This window comes from Puma concolor, chromosome E2, assembly GCF_028749965.1.
Source record: "Puma concolor isolate L17-30 chromosome E2, mPumCon1.1.hap2, whole genome shotgun sequence".
Lineage (NCBI taxonomy): Eukaryota > Metazoa > Chordata > Mammalia > Carnivora > Felidae > Puma > Puma concolor.
The window spans coordinates 53,666,979-53,692,710 of NC_141681.1; the positions used below are offsets into that span (position 1 = coordinate 53,666,979).

The window sequence follows — 25,732 nt, forward strand, 5'->3', positions numbered from 1 at the left end:
TGGTCATTATCACCTCCACTCTATTTCCTGAAAAGCACTTAGCACTGGCTGCAATACATCAGTCTTCATTGATGGGTTTTCTCTTTAAAGTCTGCTCCTACAGGGAAGGTAAGCTCCATAACAGCAGGCATTGCCTCTGTTTTCTTTATTCTTACCTCCTGGTTCCTAACAGATGTTCAATAAATGTTTGATGAAGAAAGGAATGAACCTGAACGTGTAGGTGTGTTAGTGTACTGGTATTACCTTATTCATTTGTCTTTTTAAATGTTTCCTTATTCATTGTTGAGAGCAGAGCGCGAGATATAGAATCCAAAGCAGGCTCCAGGCTCCTGGCTGTCAGTGCAGAGCCTGACGAGGGGCTCGAACCCATGAACCGTGAGATCGTGACCTGAGCCACCCAGGCGCCCCTACCTTATTCATTTAGAATAAGTATCCAAATTATGACGACCAGTATCTTGTCAGTATGATCAGTATCATTGTACCCATATCACAGATGAGGAAAACGAGGCTCAGAGAGTTTAAATCATTGGTCAAGGACCCCCAGGCAGGAAATGGTGGCACCCGGATTAAATCCCACCGCCTGCCCCCTTCCAGAGTCTGACGTGTTCCCATTTTCCATCCCCTGATTCCCACAATCGGGCCAACTCTCCCAGCTCTCAACCAGACCTCCGCCTGGTCTGGTCTCCTCCGCCAGACCCCCATTAGAGTATCCAGTCCTAAACCCCATCAAGGAAAGCAGACATCCGGGGCCGGGGCAAGACCCAGAGCAGAGGCCTGAGAACCGGGCCCTCCCACTCTTTGATTCTTGCCCCACCCTGGCCCTGCTCGGCTCCCTTGGCTCCAAATTCTCAGCTCAATCCTGGGAGGGAGCCCCAGAAGATGCCTGTCTGGGAGCAGTGGGTGGGGGCCCAGAGAATAAGGAACCCAAGTGCTTAGGCCCTCCCTCCGGCTGCAGACCTCAGCTGGGCTGGGCGCGGCGCGGGTGGGTATAAAAGGGTCAGTATATATTGAGAGGAGCGGAGAGAGAAACCAGGAGGGTGAGAAGAGAGCGAAAGAAGGAGGTGTAGGCAGTGAGGACTGGAGAGACAGGAGGCAGAAGGAGAGAGAAAAAGGGAGGAAAGGAGGGAGAGGGAAAGAGTTCCGGATTGAGGGGGAGAAGGGGGGAGAGAGCCAGAGGAGAGAGCGAGGGAGGGAGGGAGGCGGCGGGAGAGGCGAGAGGCGGGGGCCTCGAGAGGGTGGAAGGAGGGAGGAGAAGGGCGGGGCGCGGAGGCCCTAAGCAAAGGACGAGACTCCAACTCTGACTTTTTCTGCCGCTCGCGGTAAGTTTCCAGTCCGTTATTCGGACTGGGATTTCTTTCTTTATTTGGGAGTGCAGCAGTTTGGGAATAACCCCAGGCTGGGAGAGACGCCCCCACTCTCAGATCCCATGGAAATGCTTGTAATTTAAGAAGTGATCTCTTAGCACTTGGGGTGGAGATTCGGGAAGGGGTGGGGCCCTGCAAGGTTTGGGGGTTCTCAGCAGAGCCCTCCACTGGTAAACTTTCTTTAGCTTTTCCCCACGGCCGTCCAGTCTCTCCTGAGGACGCTGAGCCCAGGGCTTTGCCCGAGTACACCCCAAGTCTGGGGGACCTCCAGGCACCCCGCCCCCCCCCACCCCGTTCTAGACACTGAAGGGTCCTGGGAGGCTGGCTCCTTCTTTTCAAGCCTCCCCCCGCCCCAACCCCAGCCTCCTACCCCCAACCTGGGTCTTGCCCATTTTCTCCAGAAGATGTTCAGCAGGCACCAGTCTGGCACCGTCAGTCTGGCAGCAGGGTGGGGTGGGGACCTCGTGGGCATAGCCAGGGGCTGGGGTTTCCCTGGTGCTTGGAGGCAGGGGTGGGGGGGGAGGGATGAGTCACCGGGTGACTCACCGGTCCCCCACCCCCCCACACCCCAGGAGAGGAGGGGGGTGAGTCAAGGATGCCTGTCTCTGGGGGAAGCCCCCAGCTTCTGATGAACCTGGGATGGCATGAACTTGAATTTTCATATCCTGGCCCATATGTGCCCAGGGTCAGGACTCTGAGGAGACACTGCTGGTCCAACTCACTCCTGGACCCGAGTCCACCCCTGGCCTGCTTCAACCCCTGGGGGATCCAGGAGTTCAGGCCCCCAGCCTCCTCCCCGCGCAGACTCAAAGGGTCCGGGTTCCCGGCCCCTCTTCTCCAGCATGCCCTGGAGTCTGGACTCAGCCCCCTTCTCCACCAGGATCCGAGGGGGCTCAGCCGCCCCTGTCCCAACCTCCTGAAACAGCCATCTCCTGACAACCCCCCATCGCCGGCTTCCACGTAGCCATGTCCCTCCTCCTGCTGGTGGTCTCTGCCCTTCACATCCTCATTCTCATCCTGCTTTTCGTGGCCACTTTGGACAAGGTAAGCCTACTCCAGCAGCGGGCTATCTTCTCCCGAAGGCTCCCGCCACGCCCCTCTTCTGAAGCCACTCTGGCCCCGCCCCTTTTCCCTAGCATCTCTCCTTCTGAGCCCTGGCTCGGATGCGTCTCCCCTGCCCTTTTCTGCCCTGACTGTCCCCCCCCCCCCGACCCCTTCTCACTAAATCCATGCTTTGCCCCCAGTTCAGCGCCCTCCAGCCCCTCACCCTTTCCCTAACCCTCCCCACAATCTCCCTGACCCTGCACACTTGCCTTTCCTAACCCTGCCCTTGTCTCTTGGTCCATCCCAGTCCTGGTGGACCCTCCCGGGGAAGGAGTCCCTGAATCTCTGGTATGACTGCACATGGAACAATGACAACAAAACGTGGGCCTGCAGTAACGTCAGCGAGAATGGTGAGGGGCATCGGGGACCCGTCTGCCAGGGGAGGGGTAACCCCGGTCTCTTCCCAGAATCAAGAATTAGGTAGGAACCCTTCAGAGTTTGAGGGGGCAGGTCTGGGCCCCAATGCTCAGTGAGTGGGGCTGATTATGACCCACTTTTCTGGGTGGTAGGGGGGGTGATATGCTCATGTTCTAAGGAGGATCGGCTAAAGGCCCCCCTCCCTTTTGATTCAGAAAGAGTGGAGGCCACATGCTATAGGTTTAAGGAATGGGGAGAGAGCTCCCAAGATTCTGAGAAGGTAGAATTATGTTCTCGAAGTTCTAAGGAGAGGAGACTGGTGTTTGGAATGGATGGCTGGGACCAATTCATTGAGTTCCAACAAAAGAGTGGGGCTGAATCCTTCCAAGTCCTGAACAAGGTGGCGGGGGGGGGGGGTGGAGGGGGTGCTGCTGCTGATGTATTTGAGCTAGAAGGGAGTGGCACTGTACCCCTTTAAGTTTTTGGAAGTGAGAGATTAAACGCTTTTCCCCAGAGAGCGAAGCCAGAACTTCTGTTCTCACCAGTGCTCTCCGGTGTTGTCCTGGAGGTAGCCAACGCAACAGGGCAAGAAAAAAGAAATAAAAGGTGTAAAGATGGGAGAGGCAAAAGTTAAAAAAAAAAAAAAAAAAAAAAAAAGAGGTCTCTATTCCCAGGGGATGTGTTCATGTAGAAAAGCCTGAAGACTCTTCAAAGCAGCTTTGAGAACTGATAAGGGGACTCAGCAAAGTTCCGGGAATCAAGGTCAATAGAAGTGGCCACCAAACTTGTATGGCCCACAATGGGGCGGTGAGCGAGCGGACGGAGCCGGAACCCCGGAACCTACTGTGACTTCCACCTCTCTCTCCTCCTTATTGCAGGCTGGCTGAAGGCGGTCCAGGTCCTCATGGTGCTGTCCCTCATCCTCTGCTGTCTGTCCTTCATCCTGTTCATGTTCCAGCTCTACACCATGCGGCGAGGGGGGCTATTCTATGCCACTGGCCTCTGCCAGCTTTGCACCAGTGAGCACTGCCCCCTGGGGAAGGGGAGGGGAGGGGAGGGGGGGGAGGGGAGGGAGGGGCCACCTGAAGTGCCTCCGTGGGCTACCTCTCTGCCAGGGAATCAGTAGTTTTCACTGATTCTGTGGTTTGCAGTCTGTGTCTCTGAGTCATGTGGAAACTGACACTTAGAGCTTCAAGGAGCCAGAGCTGGGGAGCGTGGTGTGGGTAAATAATGTAGATCCCAGGGATGGGAGGGCAGAGGCAGTGGCTAAGTAATACTCCAGGAGAGAACTCTGAATCATAATGGTAGTGGTTTTATAACCCACCGTGTATCAGACACTTCAGAAGGGAGTTTATGTGCTTTTCAATTTTCTTGACTTCGGGTGCAAAGAGCTAAGTGATCATAGTCCTCGGCTTCGGGAATCGTACCTTCTTAGGTTCCTACAAAGCCCCTGCCGTCTTAAATCACTATTTGCGTGCTTAGCTCATAGCAAGGCATAAAAAAACATTCCTTGAAGGGATGGTTGGATGGATGGATGGATGGATACTATCGTCCCATTTTATGGATGAGTAAGGGGCACCCAGCTAGACGAACTGAATTGCCCAAAGCCAATCTGCAGTAGCCTCCGTGCACGGCGCGGAGGCAGCGAACCACAACTCCCAGAAGGCAGCGGTGCTGCGCACGGGCCTTCCCGAGGCTTCTTTGCCCCATGGGTTGTTGGGAAATGCAGTCTTCTTGCGGGTACTGCGTGCCACCCGGTTCCCGTCTCCCCTCAGGCGTGGCCGTGTTTACGGGGGCGCTGATCTACGCCATTCACGCGGAGGAGATCCTGGCGGAGCGCCCGGCGGGGGGCAGCTTCGGTTACTGCTTCGCCCTGGCTTGGGTGGCCTTCCCCCTCGCCCTGGCCAGCGGCGTCATCTACATCCACCTGCGGAAGCGGGAGTGAGGGCCCCGCGTCGCCCTGCAGCCCCCTGCCCGCTCCCGGACCCTCGGTCTCACCCCGAAGCCCCGGCCCCGCCGCGTCCTCCAGAAAATAAAACCAATAAACCGTTTAACCGCCCGCTCTGTCTGCTTCCTTCCTTCCTTCCTTCCTGCCTCCTCCAGGAACCCAGGTCGCTCACTTCTGAGGTCTCCAAAACCGGGGACAGCCGCTCCAGCAGCAGCCTTCGGAATGCACAGCTCCGGGCCTCCCTTCTAAAGCAAGACACAGGGGCCCGGTGTCCCAGCCGCCTTTCCCCTTACACAGACCGGGGGCCCTGGGCCCTCCCGTCCCAGGATTCCTCCTGAGTCTAGACTTCTAGGCACTTGTGGGGAAGAACCAAGACTGTGGGTTTCCTGTCCTCTTTCCTTGTACAAGGGTGTCTTTCTCTCAACCAGGCAGGATGTGTGTTGTTCTAGATTGTTGCCCCCCCCCCCCCCCCGAAGACACTTTTCTATTTCCTTCTTGGAACTCACTCTCCTCTCGTTAGGACAACCCCTCTTCTTTCCCCTCCCACATCCAATTCTGCCTCTAACCCAGATGACACCTTAGTAAAAGTGAGCTGCCACCCCCCCCCCCCCGCACCTTCTCCAGGCTTACTCAGCCCATTAGGAGGCATGTGGGGGGGTGGAGGGATGGCTGGATTTTACCTCCACCGGTGCCCTGGCTTGTGTGCCTTTGGCAGTGAACAACTTGCACAACGGCACATGGCTGTCCTATCTCCCTTGCTCATAAGACCCAGTCTTTTGGGGAGCCAGGTTTTCTCTCAGATCCTCTTCCGTTACCACAGGCAGTCTCCTTCACCAACTGCGAACCCAGTCTCTCCCTAGGGTGACAGCTTTTTCTGCCTAGGACCCACCCAAATGCAATTTTCCCCAAGACCCAGTCTCTTCCTTCAAGGATTCTGATGCTTTCCTTCTCTCCAACCCCTGCAGCTACCCCCACTCATCCAGATTCATTGCACACGATTTATTCCTTTGGGAGAGAGGACGAGGGCGAAATTGATAGACCAATAAATATTGCACAGGCCACTGGTGGAAGAAAGATCCAGACCGAGGTAGTTTCTGCCGAAAGGGTGAGGGGCCCGGGCAGGAAAGGCACCTGAGGTTGTTGGGGCCTGAGTTGGAAATGCGTCTTGGAGGGAGCGTAGTCGCTGCTTCCTCCTGACCCGCGGTTTTCTGCCCGACACAAGGCTCGCAACCCCTTCAGCCTGGACAAGCTGATCAGCAGCTGACCAGATAGCCTGCCTTTATCAGCAGCGTCAATTCATGGAAAGATCAGGTTTCCTTTTAGAAATGTTGACTGGTTTCTTCTACGCAGCGCCAACTGGCAGCCCAGGGCTGCTGGTGCCCGGCAGCTGTCGTTGGCAGTTTGCCAGAGAGCGGGGCTGAGCGGCTCCCGTTGGCTGTGGGCTGGGGCCCCGCCTCGGCGAGCAAGTTGGGCAGTTAGCCCGGAGCGGGCTAAAAAGACAATGATCTCTGGCCTCGGGAAGATACAGTCTAACAACTGTGCCCAGGGGTTCGTAGCACTGAGCAGCTCTGATTGGCCGACACTCCTCCTGGGCCGAACCCCGTTTGGCTGTTTACGGCGGGGGTGGGACTAAGCGACGGAACCGCCGCAGAAGCCAAAAAGCTTAGATTGGCTGCGCTGGGGCGGGGGCTTGCCTAGCAACCCTAGGCTGCCTCAATTGCCGGCTTTGTCTGAGAATACGGAGTAACGAAAGCGATTGCTTGTGGGTAAGTGGAAGTTGGGGAGGGGCAAAGCAGAAGTGGCTGTGATTGACAGCTCAGCGTGGAGGAGGCGGGGCTTAGTTCCTAACCAGGTGGCTGGGCGAGGCTGGGCAGTGGTTTCGCTCAGGGCTTGTCACTACTGGGTGCGGACCGGGGGGACTCGGAAATGACTGCAGGCAACGCGTCTAGTTTGGGGAAACCCGGGGGCGGGTACATCCCGACGCTGGGGGTCAGGGCTTGCAGGTGGGCCAGGGCCCGAGTTCCGTTGAAGGCCACGTCACAGCCCGACTGGGCCAGAAGCCAGTTCTCTACCTCGGACTGGAGCCACAGGGAGGTCTCTGCAGGGGGAGAAGCAGGTGTTGTGAGGAGGTGACTGGGGCCTGGAAGGACCCGGAAGGGACAGCAGGGAGGGCGCAGGACAAGGAATACAAGGGGTCCGGGTTTGGGAGCAGCCTAGAGGTCCGCTTGAGGCTAGGAAGGGTCCGACTCTGGGGCTCTCGTCTAGGGACAAGTCAGGGCCTCTTGTTCAGGGAAGGGTGGAGGTTCCTGTCAACCTGGGGCTCCCAGGGGGAAGGGGCAAGAGCCTCTTTTGGAAGGAGCGCTGGGCAAGGTGGGAGCAAAGGAGGGCATGCCACAACAGGAGACTGATGACCCGAGACCCTAATCCAGGAGGAGGTCAGGATAGGGAAGTCGGTCACCCCAGGGAGGGACTCGATCCATCAAGATCGGAAGCTGGGTTCAAGGGTTCCCATCGGCATGCTGAGCGCCGAGGTCACCTGGGATGTTATAGGTCAGACTCGCCCGTAGGAACCGGGAGTACTGGGCCTGCGCGGTGAGGGTGGGGGGGGGGGGTGTCCTCAATGGGGTGGGGCCAGTTGGGAATGGGGGGGCGGAGTCTTGACCGTGTAGGGTGTGAATGGAGTTCGTTTCAGGTGGGGCCACGTCAGTTCTGGGCCGCGAAGGGATGGGGCGGGGGCGGGGCCCCGGGGACAAGTCCTACCTTCCGGCGCGCCGCGGGCCGTCCGGGGCAGCCGGGCCAGGAAGCTGTGCGCCAGCAGGGCCTCCTTGGCGTGCTCCTCCTGCGCGCGCAGGGCCAGGGCGCTGAGCAGCTCCGAGTTGTTCGAGGTGCTTCGGTAGTAGAGCATGTGCGCCAACTCCAGCGCCTGCGCGCTGCGCCGCTGTCCGAACATCTGCGGGCGGGACAGCGCCCCGCGGGCTCAGCGGCGCGACGGGGTGGGAGGGGGCAGGGCCGCCCGGGGCCCCACGCCCCCCACCCCGACACCCACCCCACCCCCAGCCACTCAACGCTGGCATGGTCCTTTCCGCGGGCTCCCGGGCCCTCCCCGGACCTCTTCGGGTTCAGGTCCCCGGGGCTGGTGCCCGGGTATTTGTATTTTTCACACACACACACACACACACACACTCGCTCCCGCCCCACTGACCCCGAGGCCACCGACAGCTTTTAGCAACCGCTTCACTGGTCTGCTTAGCTGAGCCACATAGTAATGGATTTGCTCAAGGGTTTCCAGACCATTTGAGCTGCAGCCTTGGAACTTTCTGCTACAGTGATTTTTTTTTTTTTTTTTAAGTCCTTATCTTTTTAGACACACACTAAAGTATTTCCAGAGGGCATGTCTAGGATTTGCTTCCGAATAACCCAGTGGTGGGAGGGCAGGGGGCGTGTAGGTGGACCCGGATTGACTGTTTGATAATTAGAGACTCGGGGATGCTCAGGAGCTCATCAAGTGCTTTTAATCCCACAGTTGTTTGAACTTCTTCCATAGTAAGAAGAAGGGTTTACATATGAAATGGTCAAGAGAAGTGCTAACAGAAAACAAATACTCCAAACCTCCTTGAGGGAAAGAAGTCTGGGGCCTCCTTCTCCACGCTTTGCCCCCTCCTCTCCCGGACCCCAATCCCCATGCTTGGTGTCCCCCAAGGAAGGAAATGCGAGCCCACCAGTGCCCTCTGGGGCTCACGCTAGAATCCTCCACTCAGATTCCTCCATTCAGCCACAAAATGAGTTCAACACTGCTGGGTCTCATAGCCTGGCAGGCTGGGGCCAACTGTGAGCCCTTGGCCCAAACCTAAATCCTCGGGGAACACTATCAGTGAGCCCGGCTAGATGGCAGGAAAGGGTCAGAGAGTCAACAAGAGGTTTAAGAGGCAGGCTCTTGGCACGAAGCCAGGCCCACAACGGCCAGGGCGTTTCAACATCAGCTACTATGGAATATTCGTCCACGCTCCAGGCTGGCTGCTGTCTTTTATTTTTTTATATTTTTATTTTAAGAAAATTTTAAATTATTATGTTTATTTATTTTGAGAGAGACAGAGTGTGAGTGGGGGGACGGGTAGAGAGAGAGGGAGACACAGAATGTGAAGCAGGCTCCAGGCTCTGAGCTGTCAGCACAGAACCCGACGCGGGGCTTGAACCCGACGCGGGGCTCGAACCCGCGAACCATGAGATCACGACGTAAGCTGAAGTTGGACGTTTAACTGACGGAGCCACCCAGGCGCCCCAGGCTGCCATCTTTTATTTTTATTTATTTTTTTTTTTAATTTTTTTTTCAACGTTTTTTATTTATTTTTGGGACAGAGAGAGACAGAGCATGAATGGGGGAGGGGTAGAGAGAGAGGGAGACACAGAATCGGAAACAGGCCCCAGGCTCCGAGCCATCAGCCCAGAGCCCGACGCGGGGCTCGAACTCACAGACCGCGAGATCGTGACCTGGCTGAAGCCGGACGCTTAACCGACTGCGCCACCCAGGCGCCCCAGGCTGCCATCTTTTAAATGCACGGGCTGTCTGCCCATCTTGCGCGGAGAACTAGGGTGAAATGCCTCTGAAGGCAGCCCAGCCGTGGAAATCGCTCAGATCACTGCCAGGGACTGATGACACGGTTGTGCGCGACCGTGCCCCCTCTTCTTACGAGCCCAGCCCGGCACGGGGTGCGTCCCTGCGTTGGAACGAATCGCCATCGCTTCGGTTGAAGGCGAGGTGTAGGAAGGGCGCGTGTTAGGGACGGTCTGGGATGAAATACACGTTGGGTTTTGTGTCTGTTTCGGCCAAGCTCATGGAGCTGAATTCTCTTACATTAAGTGAGCAGGTCACGCCACGTTCCGTGGCACGCAGATGAGGCCGGGCCTCTCGCTGAGGACACACCGGCTGCCACCTGGGTGTCCCCTTCGACAACCAAAACGCCTCCCCTCAGCCCACCTCCTGGCCTGCCGGTTCCCCCTCTCTGCGCTGTCCCCTCCTCTCCCAGCCGCCTGGTGCATGGCCTCCTCCCGCCGGCCTCTGCCCCTTCCGGTCTGTCTCTGCACAGCCCCAGAACTGACCCCGCTCCCCCCTTGCTCACAGCCCTGCCGTGGCTCCCCAGCGCCCTCAGAGAGCCCGAGCTCCCTGGCCAAGGCCCTGTGTGGCCCGGCCCCTGAAGGTTTCTCCCGCTGGCCTCCTGCTCCTCCTCTCTGAACGCAGCCCGTGCCGATGAGCCAATTTAACCCCTGAACAGTATCCCGAGCTGCCCTCTGTCTTGGGCCTCTGGGGCCTCAGAACAAGCCAAGTCACCCCTGGGCTGCTCTTAGAAAACACTCACTGCCTCAATCCTCAAGGCTCAGTCCTCAAGGACGCCGCGTCCCCCAGATGGGCAGCTGTGTCATCAGGCTCCTGCAGTGTCCACTGCGACCTCCGCATGTCTCCCTCCAGGGAGAGATCTCTGGGCTGCTTGCTTCTCAACAAGCCCGGCCCTGCTCTGTGCTGAGCTGAGGGGGCCCACGCTGAACCAGGGCCAGCTCCGGGGACCTCGGGGATGGGCTGGAGGGGACCGACGGGGAGGCTGGGAAGGCCTGGGCTGGGGCCAGGACCGAGGGAACGAGACGGGGCACAATATCGGGGCAGGAAGGACAGACTAGGGGGTAGGGCGAGGGCAGCTTCAGGGTCTAGCGGTGACAGGGGGCACAGGGCCCTCTGCAGACAGAGAACCAGGACGAGGAGCAGGTGTGTGGGGAGCCGCCGCTGGAGGGGAGGGCAAAGGGGGCCCGGAGCTGGCGGCCCCAGGCTGGGCGCGGAGCATCCGATCCGGGAGATGTAGAAAGCTGTCGGCGGAAACGCCAGAAGTGGATGAGCTCTTTGAGGGGGGGAAAGAAAGAGGGACGTGCCTATCGCGGCAAAATCACCTGAGACCGGCCCCTTAGACAGGGGCTCGGGATGAAGGGGGGTTGGGGAGGAAGGATCCTGAGCTCAGTGGGATGTGGGGCGCGTGGGAAGGGCTCGGGCGTGTCCAGGGGGCGGGTGGGGTGGGGGGCTGGAGACTGGGAGAGACGCCTGCACCAGAGACAGATATCTGGGAGCCACCGACACACAGGAGGGAACAAGTGTGCACGGGGAGGGGCGGCTGGAAGGAGGCTGGGAGGGCTCACGGTCAAGGGTTGGAGGCTCCGCCCAGAGCGTGGGAAAACATTTAACGGATGCGTCACATTAACTAGTGAACCGGGTTTGGAACTGGGCCCCTCAGAGGGGCGCCCGGGTGGCTTAGTCCGTTAAGCGTCCGACTCTTGATTTCGGCTCACGTTTTCGTGAGTTCGAGCCCCGCGTCCGGCTCTGTGCTGATGGCACGGAGCCTGCCTGGGATCCTGTCTCTCCTTCTCTGTCCCCCCTCTCCCTTACCGCTATGCTCATTCTCTCTCTCTCTCTCAAAATAGATAAATAAACTTGAACAAATAAAATAAAATAAATAAATAGGGGCCTGTGAGGTGGGACGGATGGTCCCCCTGGGGCTGGGACTCTGGGTGCCCCCCCAGACCACTTGACACCCTTCCCAGCCTCCCTGCTCTTGGTCTCATAGCCCCACCCCCTCCATGGAGGCTGCAGGCTCCCTCGGGGCCTGCAATTCTTCCATAGCAGCTGCTGCCCAGTGGCTAAACCCCAGGGTCCCTATTCTGGCATTCAAGGCCCTTGCCACTCTCTAGGGCCTCACTTCTCCACCCTGGACCCCGGACTCCAGCCCTGCGAGATCCCCCCCCCCCCCCACCACGCTGTGCCTGCCCAGCCCCTTTCTCCACCGGGTTCACTCCTCCCCTTTCAAACGGGAGGCTGACTGAGGTCAGCCCAGGTCATGATCTCATGGTTCGTGAGTTCGAGCCCCACCCTTCGCTCACTGCTGTCAGCGAGGAGCCCGCTTTGGATCCTCTGTCCCCCTCTCTCTCTGCCCTGCACACTCTCTCTCTCTCTCTCTCTCTCTCTCAAAAATAAATAAACATTAAAAAAAAAAAAAAAAAAGCTTCCTTTAGATCCTGCCTGACCCCTGGTCCTCAGCAGCTACCCCCACCCCCAGCCCTTCACCTTCTCAGCCAGCACAGCCTGGCTATTATCTGCGGGATTTATTATCATTGTCCTAAGAGCCTGCTGGGATGGCTGTAAACAGCTTGAAAACCAATGAACCAGCGAGTGAATGATCAAGCACAATGGACTCCACACACCAGTCCAGTCCACACTCCTGGGACCGGTGCCAACCCTGGGGAGAATTGGTAAAAGGCAGCCCCTCTCCCCCGGCCAACTCAGCCTCAAGACAGCACACAGGGCACAAGTTAGGTTTCAGCTCCACCCCACCCCCCGCTGCCAGGCCCTCAGCTCTGAATCCTTGGATGGTGAACAACCTGTGCAACTGTACCAGGTGGCCCTGCATTCACATGTAGCAGAATCAGGAAGGGGGTGTGTTAAAAATATAGTTTCCCGGGCCCCAGGCCCAGTTTCCCGTTGAGTCCATTCGGGCTGGAGCTCAGGGAGGCTGCCCCGATACAACAGCTCGCCTGGTGATAACGACGCCCCGGCCAGGATGAGGAAGGAAGGAAGGAAAGGAGGCGGGAGGGGAAGGAAGAATGACTGAGCGAAGGAGGGAAGGCATGAAGCAGATTAACGCCGGAAATAAACCAAAATAGAGGGTGGCCTGACCTTGGGGCCGAACGAACGCGCAGAGGCAGGGACCCAAGAAGCGTGGCGGGCAGTCCCCTTACCTTGGAGGCCCGCAGGCCCATGAAGGCGGCAAAGAGCAACAGCAGCAGGGAGGTGGCCATCTTGAGGTCCGAGAGCACCACCATGCCCACGTTGACAAAGAACACCACGCCCGAGACGAAAAGCGTGACGTTGAGCAGCGCACGCTGCAGGGTGGGCGTGCGCACCTTCAGCTCAGGCAGCAGCTGCTCCAGACCCTCCAGCGGCGTGTCCTTGAAGCTCTTCAGCACCAGGTGCCCCCGCTTCGTTCGGGCCGCTAGCACCACCCGCTTGAAGTACCTCCTGACGGACCAAGACAGAAGGGGCGAGGTGGTCAGGACCGCCCCGGGGAGCCCCCTCCAGCCCCCCCGGGGCGCCCTCTCTAGCTCTGCAGTAACGCGGTCATTTTCAAGGCTGCTACCCCAAGGCGGTGGGAGGAAAGTCAGACCTACGCCAAGGGTCCAACCACAGGGCGTCAGCTGAACAATGCAATCCCCGGTTATTGGACACAACCATGGCTTCTGGTTTCCTGGGCTTGGTAAATGAGAGCTGAATAGACTGTCTTTTCTTTAGTTCTGGTTTTTTGTTTGTGTGTTTCATTTATTTATTTTTTTTTTCAAATTCAAATTCTACTTGTAACTTAGAGTGCCTGCTAGGTGCCAGGGAGTGCTACGAAGCTCTGGAGAGACAATCGCCGCCTTGGTGGAGCTTATAATCCAGCGCGAGAGACAGACAATTAAACTACACAGCCTGCAAAGTATAAATATCTCCTTGGAATAGATTCCTGGAAACAGAATTGCTGCTTTAGGGGCGTGAGGGCTTTTTGTCTTCGGCGGTGTTTTTTTTTGTTTTGTTTTGTTTTGTTTTGCTTTGCTTTGCTTTGCTTTTTTGGATTCGTGACCATATCTGATCAACTGATTTCCAGAAGGATCGGGTAATTTATAGGCCCAAGGGAAGATCTGGCTCTCCTGACCCTACTCTGTATTTGAAGGGCCTCCGTTCAAAGTATGAGGCTCATCGGAGTCCTGGTGGCGCCATTTCTTCAGAATGTGGCCTTCCTTTGCTTGAGGCTCCGCTTTCCTCATTTGGAAAATGGGGACAAGTGTCGCTCCCCTCTCTCTTCCCCTGGGAATGCTAGTTCTTATGTTCCCCCTGGGAAGGAAAGGCGGCATTTGGGTGATCTCCCCGCCCCCTTTCTCGACTTCCCACCCAGGGCCCAGACACCCAAATGCAGACACTGACCTGCAGTCCCCTCTCGACTCTAACCTTGCTCCCTCTCGCTGCAGCTGGGGAACAAGGGCCGCCTCACCTCTCTGCGGGGGGCGACCTGATGAAGCCACGTTTGGAGCCCACGCTGGACTTACGGGGGATCTGCCCAACTCGCTGGCCCAGGGCCCAGAACTGCATGTAGATATACTGATCCAAATTTACTGTCACCTGACGAGGGGGACAAAGGAAGCAGAGGCGGATGAGCATGGTCTGCGGTGAGAGCACAGGTTACTGGAATTAGATGCCCCTTCTCCCAGTGATGTCCACCCTCCTCCCAGGCTTATCATCACCCGGTGTTTAGGCAGGGTGGCCCTGTATGGTTGCTCGTGTTGTGTACTGCGCAAGGGCATACTATCTGAGATGGCACCATTTACCTCACAGTCATTTTTACTGCCATATTTCTGAGAATCTAAGATGCCACCGGTTGTCAGATACGACATGTGACATTGTGTAAGCTTAAGGTACACGACATTTCACTTTGATGCATTTATATATTGTAATATGATTGTCGATTGGATCCTCCATTACCTTATGAAGCAATTGAAAGAGAAAATATATTGCCAATTAACACTAGGCCACACCACCACTTAGAAGTTATTTTCCAATTTCAGGGACAATAGAATGTGACTTCAGTAAAAAGTATGTCTTAACATCGTTAAAATGGGGGAGTTTGGAAGATTATAGTACTTTTATTATTTTTTTTTTTACTTTAAGGATGAGCATTTCGTATTACTTATTATCACAGTTTTCTGGCAGATGGCGAGAAAGCCTCTAGTCCTAAGAAGGTCCGTTTCTTTTTCCAACAGATGGCAGTGGACCGACTGGGAAAGAGGTGCCCTAGTCTAATTCACCGAGAACGCTGCATGGGCTCACGCCCTGCGTTCAGGACAACTCCCAGCAGCCTCTGCCTCCCAAAGGCTCATCCCTGCCCCCAGGCCTTCCGGAGTTTTGGTCCTCCTCTGGAAGACAGGCACCTGGACCTCATCCTGAGGGTGGTGGACCACCAGAGCGTAGGCCAGAGCGTCCTCAGACAGCGGGGAGAAATTGGCCTGGGCCAGCAGGGGCTCCAGAGCCTGGAGCACCTCCTGTTCGTTGGACAGACGCTGTGGGTCCGTAAGCGAAGGCTGGTCGAGGGTCTCCCTGTCGGGGTTGATGGGGTCATACAAGGCCTGAGGAGAGAGTCAGAGAGAAGAGAGACGGGCTAGGGCGCGGCATGAGGGATTGCTCCCGGCCCCATCCCTCAGATGACGGGGGACCCCAGGCCTTGTGCTGGGCCCTCTTCCCTTTCCTCTCTCTGAGCGCACCCTAAATAGCCTCGTTATTCCCGTGCCTTTAAACACCACTCTGTGCGTCTCTATGTATCTGTGCGCGACTCGCGTCTCCAGCCCGGACCCGTCCTCCAGGTTCTGGACCTAATAACCAGTTCCGGGGCCTGAGCGTCTGTCCTGTCCCTCCTCCCCCAGTAACAGACGGGAAGGTGGACGCAGGGATGCACAGAGAGAATACGTTTCCCGGTTTCCTCTCCCAAACCTATTCCCCCCCCCCCCCACCTCCAGTCAGCCTTGGCCTCTACCCTGGGCGTCAGACTCTCATATTCAAAGATCTCTGACATCTCCCGTTGGAAACGCCACCTTACATCTAACACGGCCCAAGGAGAATGCTTCGTTCCTTCCTCTCCCTCCCCCCAGCCTTCTCCCTTCAGGAAAGGGCACTGCCTGATTCATTCGGATGCTCTGATCAGACACCTCGGAGGCATCCTTGATTCCTTTCTTGTGGTCGCCCCCTGGTCCAGACCTTTTGCAAGTTCACTGGCTAGACCTCCGAGGAGTCCTCGAATCCATCGTTCCCCTCCCCCCACCCCCATCTCCAGTAACCCCTTCCTGTCCCGGCTACCTGTCCTCTGCCCCAAACAACTGCACTGGGCTTCTTCTCTCGCCACTCTTTTAAATTTTTTAACATTTTTATTTATTTTGAGAGACAGAACGAGAGTGGGGGAGGAACAGAGAGAGAGGGAGACACGGAAGCCGAAGCAGTGGCTCCAGGCTCTGAGCCGTCAGCACAGAGCCCGACGCGGGGCTCGAACCCACAAACCACGAGACCATGACCTGAGCCGAAGTCAGATGCTCAACCGACTGAGCCACCCAGGTGCCCCTTCTCTCGCCTCTCCTACACCGTGCTCCACGAAACTGTCGCACCAAGAGCTCATTTATTATTTAGACTATAAACAGATCCCACACCCTCTCCCCGCGGTGGCTTCCCCCCTGCCCTTGGAATAAATACCAGAGTCGTTCCACCGCCTCCAAGGCCCCTCGCAAACTGGCCTCCACCCTGCCCACCTCATCTTATGCACCTATCCCTCCCTACCCACCTTGCAAAAACTTGTGGACTGAATGGATGGACGGATGGACGGATGGATGGATGAACAAATGAATGAGTGAGTGAGCGAACTGCTGGGTGCCTAGCCTATTTGCCGGTTTCAGGAAGACACGTGACTCACGCCAGACTATGCGGCACAGGGGACTCACTGGTCCATAAAACGAGCCGAACTCTCCGTGTCTCCCAGGAGAGGTAGCCTTAAGGAACCACTTGTCCGGGCCAAGTGCAGGGTTGAATTGGTGGAAGGGAAGAGGGTCTACCAGCGGCAGGAACGGCCTGGGCAGAGGTCCGGAGGTGGGAAGGCCCACGACCTTGGAAACGACGGAGCAGGAAACAACCTGGCAGCCGAGCCTAGCAAACCCCCTTTGGAACGAACTCCCAGGGCTGGGGCGGGCGCCAGGGGGGCGGGACTCCAGCCCAAAGCACCCCCCCCGCCCCCCCCCCCCCCCCCCCGTGCCGGAAGTCCCTCCTGTTCTCAGACTCAGAGAGTGACCTTGAGAAATTTCACTTCCCGGACAGAGCTGGGGTTTGACAGGGAGGGAAGCTCAGAGCTGGAGGAGAGAGCGAGAAATCGGTATTCGGCAAGCATCCGCCGCGCGCTAGATTCTCCGCTGGGCACTTGACATCCACGCAGGGCTTCCGGCCAGAAACCTGGAGGCCGCAGGTGACCCCCGGCTCCTCCCCTCCCCCACACGTTGAACCCTGCTGATTCTCCCTCCGAAACAGGCCCCCTTTGCCCACTGGCCCCACCCCGTCCACACCACCAACTCCTCTTCCTACCTGGATGAGTCCAGCGGCCTTCTCAGTGGCCTCCCCAAAGCCCCTCGCCCCACCCTCAACCACCTGTCCTGTCTACACGGCAGCCGAGATTCCATCGCACCACGAGAACAACAGTAATAAATGATAACGCGCGGTTATATAGCGCTTGCTGTGTGTCGGGCACTGTTTGAAGCAGGTTGTGCACGCGTTATGCACATAAGGTGACGATGGCCCCTGTGGTTATCCTCGTTTAGAGATGTGGGAAATGAGGCACAGAGAGGTTAAGGAACTGCCTGAGGTCACACAGCCAGGAAGTGGCATATCAGGAATTACACATGTAACCATGTCAATCTCCTGCAAAACTCATTCCGAGGCTCCCACTGCCCTCAGGAAGTAGGACCGTGCTCTGGACCGTGTCCTTCCCGCAAGGCCTCCCAGGACCTAACACCACGGTCCCCCTTGGTGGCTCACAATGGTTTTAGTTCCTCCAGTCACAGGGATGTTGTACATGCTGTTAAGAGACTCTCCCTGCCCCCCACTCCCCTCCTCCTTCCCTTTCCGCGACTGAAGTCCCACTCTTCTATCGTATTCCAGCTCCCTTCTCGCCCTCAAAAAGCCCCCCTCCATTCCTCAGGCTGAGCAGAGCCGCCTTGCGTGGTTGGGCAGATTGTACGCTGCACAAATGTGCCAGTCTAACATAAGCACCGTTGTAGATGCTGTCGACCCATACATTTATCGGAACAGTCGCCCTTTCAGATGGAAATAAAGGGTCTAGAGCAGCACATTCCAAAAGAACTGCCTCCAAGGATAGAAACATCTAGATCTGCACCATCCAATACCTCACCACTGGTCACCGGTGGCTCCGGAACACTTGAAACACGGCGAACACAACTGAAATTTCGGACGGAATTTCTAAATTTTATTTCATTTCAGCGCCCTCACATTTAAACAGCCACATGGGGCTAGCAGCTGCCAATGTCGCGTGCACAGCACCAGGCGACAGAAAGGGGTGCGTTTTCTGATACGCACACAGACTTCGGTTCAGAAACCAAGGTCAAGCTTCGTTACGCGCTGGCACGAACTGCACCCTGGGAGTTCACTGTGTGGCTGTATCTGTTCGTCGGGGGAGGGTGTCTGACTCACAACTGTCCCTGCCACCCAAGTTCAGCTGTCCGAGGGCAGGGTACGGGCCCGAGTCTGCTGCTCAGGTGGGTCCTGTGCGCCGGACTTACATGCCAAGAGCCTACTCGACGCGTGGCCACAGACGTCCGACGGGCGTCTCGACACCTCCGCGCGGGCACCCGACGGGCATCCTCTCAAAGGCACTACGTCCCAAACTGGGGTCCTGAGACCCCTCCCCAGACCTGCTCCTCCCGCCACATTACCCAGCTTAGAAGCGTCCAAGCCCATCCTTCCAGGTGCCCACCCTGAACCCATCGGCAAATCCCTGATGGACCCCCATTCAAAACGGATCCAGAATCCAACCACTTCTTCCCACCACCCCTCCTCCTCCACGCGCCAAGTCTGAGCCCCCCCTTGCCCTTGCCCTGCTCCCATCCTCCAGCCCCAACCCAGTCCGTTCCCCGGGAAGCCGCCGGAGGGCGCCCGTCGTAATAGAAGGCAGCTTACATCCCGCTGCTTAGAGCCCTCTGGTGGCTTCCACATCACTTGGAGTCCAAGCAAAGTCCTCACTGTGTCCCACAAGGCTCTGGGCCCTCATCTCCAGCCCTCTCCCCTGTGCTCACTCAGCTCTAGCCCCACCAGCCTCCTTGCTATCCCTCCTATACACCATGCACAGCCCTGCCGCAGGGCCTTTGCACTTACTGTTCCCACAGATCTCCTCATGGCTCTCCCTCTTGCCTCCTTCTGGTCTCTGCTCAAATGTCGCCGCCTCAGTGAGGCCTCCCCTGACTACTCTCCCTATCATTGCAAAACATTCCTGTTTTCTAATTTCTTCTTTTTTTTTTTTTTTATTTTTTATTTTATTTTTGGGACAGAGAGAGACAGAGCATGAACGGGGGAGGGGCAGAGAGAGAGGGAGACACAGAATCGGAAACAGGCTCCAGGCTCTGAGCCATCAGCCCAGAGCCTGACGCGAGGCTCGAACTCACGGACCACAAGATCATGACCTGGCTGAAGTCGGACGCTTAACCGACTGCGCCACCCAGGCGCCCCTCTAATTTCTTCTTAATTAGGGTTACCAGATTTAGCCACAAAAAAAAAAAAAAAATACAGTATACCAGGTGAGATTTGATTTCTAGATCAACAACTAATAATTATTCGGCCTCCGTATGTCCCGTGCAATATTTGAGGACTGCGTTACCTAGGACATGATTATACTAAAAAAAAAAAAAAATTATTCCCAGCTTATCTGAAATTCAAATTTAACGAGGTGGAGAGGGTTGAATGGTGTCCCCTCAGAACCTCAGAATCTGACTTCATTTGGAAATAGGGACTTTGCAGGTCTAAGGAGTAAGAATCCCAGGGTGAGACCATCCTGGATTCGGGTGGGCCCTATATCCAGTGACGGTGGCCTTTATAGGAGACAGAGAAGGGCACGCAGGGCCACAGAGAAGAAGGTGATGTGAAGACGGAGACAGAGATTGGACCGTCGTGGCTACGAGCCAAGGAAGGCTGACAATGACAGTCACTGTCCTCCAGGACCGGGCACGGGGTGGTTCCCCCCTCAGAGCCTCCGCGAGAAACCCACCCCGCCCACACTTTGATTTTGGACTTCTGGCCTCCCGAACTCCGAGAGAACAAATTTCTGTGGTTTTCGGCCACCCGCTTTACGGTGATTTGTGATGGCAGCAGTTGGAAACAAATAAACCGGGTGCCCTCTGCTTGATCTGGCAACTTCCTCCTCAGTACTTGGCGCCTCTTCACACATTTCACTTCCTTACCGTCTTTTTTTTTTTTTTTTAAACTCTTTTAAGTGAACTCTACCCCGACATGGGGCTCGAACTCACACCCCCAAGATCAAGAGTCGGATATGCTCCACCGACCGGGCCAACCAGGCGCCCCTCCGTCTTCGCCGTCTTGAAGACCTGGGTCCTTCCCTAGAACGTGATCCCGTGAGGCAGAGACGCCCATCGGTCAGGCTCACCACTACGTCCTGGGGCCTGGAACCATTTGGAGGACGCAGTAGGTGCTCAAGAAATATCTGCTGTGCACTCACGGATGAATGAATGAGGGAAAGGAGGCGCGGACGGAGGTCACCTGCCAAGGTCACCCACACAGGTAGTGAACAATGAAGCTAGCTGTTCTTTTCCTGCCCCAGGCCGCTTCCTCGAGGGACTCAGGTCACCAGCAAAGGGTCACTCATGTGTCCCACCTGTCTCTATAGCTCTTCCCTTCTCCTCCTAGCATCGCAGCTTAGAATCTCCTACCTCAGTGGAAATATGCATCTCTGCTGTATACGTTTTCTATGTTTCCATATGTTTTTTAAATTCTTAAAACTGTTTAAGTTTATTTATTTATTTTTGAGAGACACAGAGAGAGAGAGAGAGAGAGAGACAGAAAGAGCACAAGCATGAACGGGGATGGGAAAGAGAGAGGGAGAGAGAGAGAGACTCCCAAGCAGGCCCCACCCTGTCAGCACGGAGCCCAATGAGGGGCTTGAACCCACAGACTGTGAGATCATGACCCGAGCGGAGATCAAAAGCCGGACGCTTAGCTGACTGAGCCGCCCACCGCCCCATGTGTTCCTGTACATTTAAATGTTCACATAATAAAATGCTTTTGGGGGCACCTGGGTGGCTCAGTCAGTGAGTGCCCGACTTGGGCTCAGGGCATGATCTCACAGTTCGTGAGTTCAAGCCCCGCATCGGGCTCTCTGCTGTCGCGCAGAGCCCGCTTCGGATCCTCTGTCCCCCCCCTCTCTGCCCCTCCCCTGCTTGCACTCTCTCAAAAAATAAATAAAAAACATTTTTTAAAATCATAAAATGAATGAATGAATGAATGAATGAATGAATGAATGAATGAATAAAGAAAATGATCTTTTTCAACAGCGTTTTTGAAAAACCCTGCCTCCTGGGGTCCCCGGGCTAGAGCTCAGAGGCAGCTGGACATGGGGGCAAATCGTAGCTCAGCCAGGCCCTCTCAGTGCCTCGGTTTCTGCCTCTGCAAACGGGGCTCCGGGCGGCTCCCCCTCGATTCCACAGGAAGGAGCCGACGAGCACGACCCAGAGTGAGCTCAGCAATAAGGGGCCGATGTCACTGCTACTCAAAGCAGAGAGGGGCCGTGTCCGAGGGCAGCGGCAGGGAGCAGTGAGGGGCTGGCTGACAGGCCTGGGGTGTCCAAACCCCGCACCTTCCAAAGGACCGGCCATCGACTGGGCTCTTGGGATAACTTCTAGGCCCTTGGAAATGTTCTGCCCGATCGGAGGGTCTTGCTCGGACGCACTCGAATGGGTGGCTCAGTCGGGTACGCGTCGGACTCTCGATTTTGGCTCATGATCTCGGGGTGCGTGAGATCGAGCCTCACGTCGAGCTCTGCGCTGAAAGTGCGGGCCCTGCTTAGGATTCTTTTTCTTCCCCTCTCCCTGCCCAGTAGCTAGTCTATGCTAACTATGTGGTTTATGGCGGGGCCTCGGGCCATGAAGTAGCAGTTTGACCTCTGGAGGAGCTGGTGACTGAGTAGCTCAGGTCAGCTACGCAGGCGCTGACAGACCCCCTCCCCCCACCCCCTGCCCCCTAAAATCCTGGACACCAGTTGGGGCACCTGGCTGCCTCAGTGGGTGGGGCATGTGACCCTTGATCTCCGGCTTGTGAGTTGGAGCCTCCCGTTAGGGGTAGAGATTCCTCGAAAATAAGATCTTTAGGGGACACCTGGGCGGCCCAGTCAGTTAAACATCCGACCCTTGATTTCAGCTCAGGTCATGATCTCATGGTTGTGAGATCGAGCCCCGAATCTCTGCGAAGCTCTGCATTGACAGTGTGGAGCCCACTTGGGATTTTCTCTCTCTCTCTCTCTCTCTGTCTGCCCCTCCACTGCCCCCACCCCCCACCCCGGCCCCATCGCCTTTTTCCTTTCGCTCGTTTTGTTTTGTTCGCCCTCCTTTCGTTGCAATAAACCACGACTGTGAGCACAAGGGCTTTTCTGAGCTCTGGGAGTCCCTCACAGAAGATCCCCGAAGCTGATCACTGTCTCCAGGACCCCCCACGCAGCCGGCATCCCGGGGACGGGGAAGGAAGGGGACCCGGAGCATGTGGCTTCCTGACATCCCTCTCTCCAGGGGTTCTGCTTCTCTCTCCGGCTGGCTCTTTGGCCGCCCCCCTCCTGGGGCTAGTTCCCCATGCCGATCTCAAGGCTGGGCGGATCCCAGGCTAAGCTAACCCCCTTGGTGGTCTTGTCCAGTACCATCTAAGTGCTCCCAGGGATGCTTCCCGGCCCAGCCCCCTCCCCCGACCCCCAGAGCCCACATCCAGGTCCATCACTCTATGAGGCTGGCTTAGAAGCATCTAAGATTCCCGAGTGCCAGACCGAGCTCCCGTCTTCCCCACAGACCTGCCTCCCGCCCCCGCCCCGTCTTCCGCGGCTCGGTAAATGGCAGCTCCGTTCTTTCAGAGGAACTGGAGGCACCCCCTGACTTTCTCCTTCCCCCCCCATCGCCCGCCCGCACAGCCCAACGCCAGTGCCTTCCAACCATTACCAGCGTCCAGACCACTTTTCTCCGCGTCCACCGCTATTACTCTTGCTGGGGTGGCCATTATCCCTCAGCTGGACGAACATAATAGACTCTGAATAGATCTCCCTGCGTCTGACAGGCTGTTCCAGAAGGCGCCCGCTAACACCTAAATCAGCGCATGTCCCTCCTCTGCTCAGTAGCCCTCCCAGCTAACTTAGAAGTCAAGGCGAAGTCCCCCCCACTACCCACAAGGCCAGGCACAGTTTGCCCCCAATGCCTCTCTGCCTTCATCCACGGCACAGTAGCCCCCTCGGGTTCTTCCAACACCCGTACCCCAGGGCCTTTGCACTTGCTTTCCACCCCCTCTGCTTGGAATGTGCCCACCCCCACCCCCACCCCCGCCCGAGGCCACCAGACACGGATCGGGCTCTCTCCCTGTCTTCACTCGGGTCTTCACTCAACCATCACTGCTCGGAGCATAGCCAGGTTGTGTACCGGATGAATGGGTTAGGGCACAGGCACCCCAAGGCCAAGGTGGGCGGGGCCACGTCCTCACCTGCAGTCGGGCCAGGATGTGGTGGTAGTGGAACAAGGTGCAGAAGTCCACGTGCGCCGCAAACAACTCCAAGGCTGCCTTGTCCGCGGGGCTGGAGTGGAATTCCTGTAACCCCAGGAAACAAAACTCCTCTGTAGGCCTCCTTCCCCTTCCTCACAGGGAGGATTTCTTTCTCTGGCAGCTCTGGGCTTTCTAAAATTTTGTTTTGGGGGGCGCCTGGGTGGCGCAGTCGGTTAAGCGTCCGACTCAGCCAGGTCACGATCTCGCGGTCCGTGAGTTCGAGCCCCGCGTCAGGCTCTGGGTTGATGGCTCGGAGCCTGGAGCCTGTTTCCGATTCTGTGTCTCCCTCTCTCTCTGCCCCTCCCCCGTTCATGCTCTGTCTCTCTCTGTCCCAAAAATAAATAAACGTTGAAAAAATAAAAATAAAAAAAAAATTAAAAAAAATTTTGTTTTGGGGGCGCCTAGGTGGCTCAGTGGCTCAAGCGTCAGACTTTGGCTCAGGTCATGATCTCCTGGTTCAGGTCCTGATCTCCCGGTTCCTGGGTTCGAGCCCCGCGTCGGGCTCTGTGCTGACAGCTCGGAGCCTGGAGCCTGTTTCGGATTCTGTGTCTCCCTCTCTCTGACCCTCCCCTGTTCATGCTCTGTCTCTCCCTGTCTCAAAAATAAATAAAACGTTAAAAAAAAAAAAAAAAGAAGAAGAAGCCGAGACTCCAAACCAGGCCTGTCTGACTCCAGAACACACATATTTAACTCTTTCTTTGTGCTTCCTACCTCCGTGACCTAGGTGAACGCCTTTACCTTTCTAGGCCTGTTCCCTTATCAGCAACTGAGGATCACACCCACTTTGTCGGAGATCGATGGTGACAATCTAATGCCATCGTGTGTCCATATACATGCGTGTGTGTCTACGTATGTCTGATTTACGTGTGTGCTTGTGGGTCGAGTCTGGCACAGGCCTTAGTACAGACAGGTGTTCAATCAATAATTTTAAAATGAATGAATGATAACCCTCAATCATGACAAGTCGGATGATGACAGTGGGGCAGGAGCTTAGCTCTGGAGCCAGACCAGGACTCTCAGTGGAGCAGGTGCCTAATGCCTCACCGTAGACCACAGTCCCTGCCCTGCTCTGGTCAGGCCACTTCGGTGCAAACCTGGGCCACAACGACACAGCCTTGAGTCAGTCACTTTCCTTCCCCTGCTTCAGTTACCTCATTTGTACAATGGGGATGACGGAAGTGTCTCTCTTACTGGGTTGTTCTGATGATCCAACAACGCATGGAAAATGCTTAGCACAGTGCCAAACAGTAAGAGCTCAAACAGTGTGATAATAATTATGATTAAAGCTTCATAAGTATGGTGATTATTATTAGGTAGCAGTAAGAATACTGATGAGGATGATTATCATACCCATTTTGCAGAGGTAAAAACCATGCCCCAGAGAAGGCTTGTTCAAGCAAGACCCCAGAACAAGCTTGAGTCTGGAATCAACTACATCCACGGCTCACAGAGCCCCCCCACCCCCGCCGCATTCCAACGCCACGCCCACCTCGGAGCACAAAGGGAACGGGAACTACAACTCCCAGGAGGCGCCAGGAGAGCCCTCTGCGGCACGTAGGGCTGTGCCGCCGCGATGCCTGCCGGGAGTCGTAGTCCCCGGGCTCTTGGACCCGGGACAGGCGGTACCTGTATCAGGAGGCGGAGCAGTTGCTCCTTGGAGAACGGGATGAACCGCTCGCGGTACTGCTGGGCCCAGTCGCGGGGCTCCGTGGGGTTCCACATCTTGCGGTACTCCCCCATCTTGGCCGCTAGCGACGACAGGGCCCGGGGGGGCCCGAGAAGCGTGGGCAACAGGGACCATACTCGGACCCTGGATCCCCAGACCCCCCGGGTCACCAGCAGCATAGCCAGACCCTTTCCCTGGAGCCTAAACAAGGGAAATGGGCAGGGGTCAAAGGTCATCTACAGGAAAAGCGCCCTCTCCACCTCCAGGGACCGTCCATACCCCAGGCAGGGCACAGAGCCCATCTGCCAGTCTTGTAGCCCGTCTTGCCTGTGTGCCCTCCCACACTGCACATTTGGTCTGCGCCCCAGGCAGGAGTCGGAGATTTTGAGTCCTGGGCGTTTTTCGGGCCCAGAGACCCTTTAGTTGTATAACGGGTTTCTGCGGGGTCTAAGCAACAGGTGAATCTTAGGAGCATAGGAGAGGCTCGGAAAGGCTACATAGGGGATGCAGGGCGGCCCTCCCCCGGCCATGCAGTCCGCCGTCTCCCTCACCTTAGCCAACGCTCGACTGTCATTGAGCCTCCTGCGCATGCGTACGAAGGTGTCCTGGGTCCCCAAGGTTCGGCTTCAGCCTGCAGTAAGACGCATGCGCAAAGCCTGGGTCACGGCGCGCTGTCCATCTTCCCTCCGATGCCCTGTCTCAACCGCGCGTGCGCCATCTGCCAGCCTTTCTTCTCTCGCCTTGTTTGAGCGCGGCGCACGCGCTGCGGAAGCCTCTCCGTGTCCGCGCGCTTCAAAGAGAAGGGGGCGGAGCGGGCGCGAGACTCCCGGGAGGACTGGGTCTCGGCAGGGCTCCCGCGCGCCGCCAGCCAACGGCGGGCGGCCCAACGTCCGCGG

At 56.8% G+C, this 25,732-nt stretch overlaps 2 protein-coding genes across 4 annotated transcripts; one reads left to right on the plus strand and one right to left on the minus strand.

Annotated features, from left to right (window-relative positions):
• Positions 1-873: 873 nt before the first annotated feature.
• EMP3 (epithelial membrane protein 3 (MAM blood group)) lies at positions 874-4,884 on the plus strand. 2 transcript variants are annotated; one of them, XM_086690273.1, is made up of 5 exons: positions 874-1,319; positions 2,049-2,408; positions 2,716-2,818; positions 3,704-3,844; positions 4,601-4,884. In XM_086690273.1, exons 2-5 carry the CDS (start codon positions 2,331-2,333, stop codon positions 4,768-4,770), a joined length of 492 nt encoding a protein of 163 aa, XP_086546399.1. In that variant the 5' UTR covers positions 874-1,319; positions 2,049-2,330; the 3' UTR covers positions 4,771-4,884. The 2 variants fall into 2 exon arrangements, with proteins under 2 accessions (XP_086546399.1, XP_086546398.1); XM_086690272.1 differs by having other exon boundaries at positions 877-1,319; positions 2,245-2,408.
• An 873-nt stretch (positions 4,885-5,757) lies between these two features.
• TMEM143 (transmembrane protein 143) lies at positions 5,758-25,694 on the minus strand. Of its 2 annotated transcripts, XM_086690270.1 has the most exons (8): positions 25,388-25,687; positions 24,797-25,037; positions 23,111-23,215; positions 14,764-14,958; positions 13,830-13,957; positions 12,544-12,823; positions 7,534-7,723; positions 5,758-6,871 (listed from the first exon to the last, which is right to left on the minus strand). In XM_086690270.1, exons 1-8 carry the CDS (start codon positions 25,408-25,410, stop codon positions 6,657-6,659), a joined length of 1,377 nt encoding a protein of 458 aa, XP_086546396.1. In that variant the 5' UTR covers positions 25,411-25,687; the 3' UTR covers positions 5,758-6,656. The 2 variants fall into 2 exon arrangements, with proteins under 2 accessions (XP_086546396.1, XP_086546397.1); XM_086690271.1 differs by lacking the exons at positions 5,758-6,871; positions 7,534-7,723 and adding an exon at positions 9,298-9,558 and having other exon boundaries at positions 25,388-25,694.
• Positions 25,695-25,732: the final 38 nt, after the last annotated feature.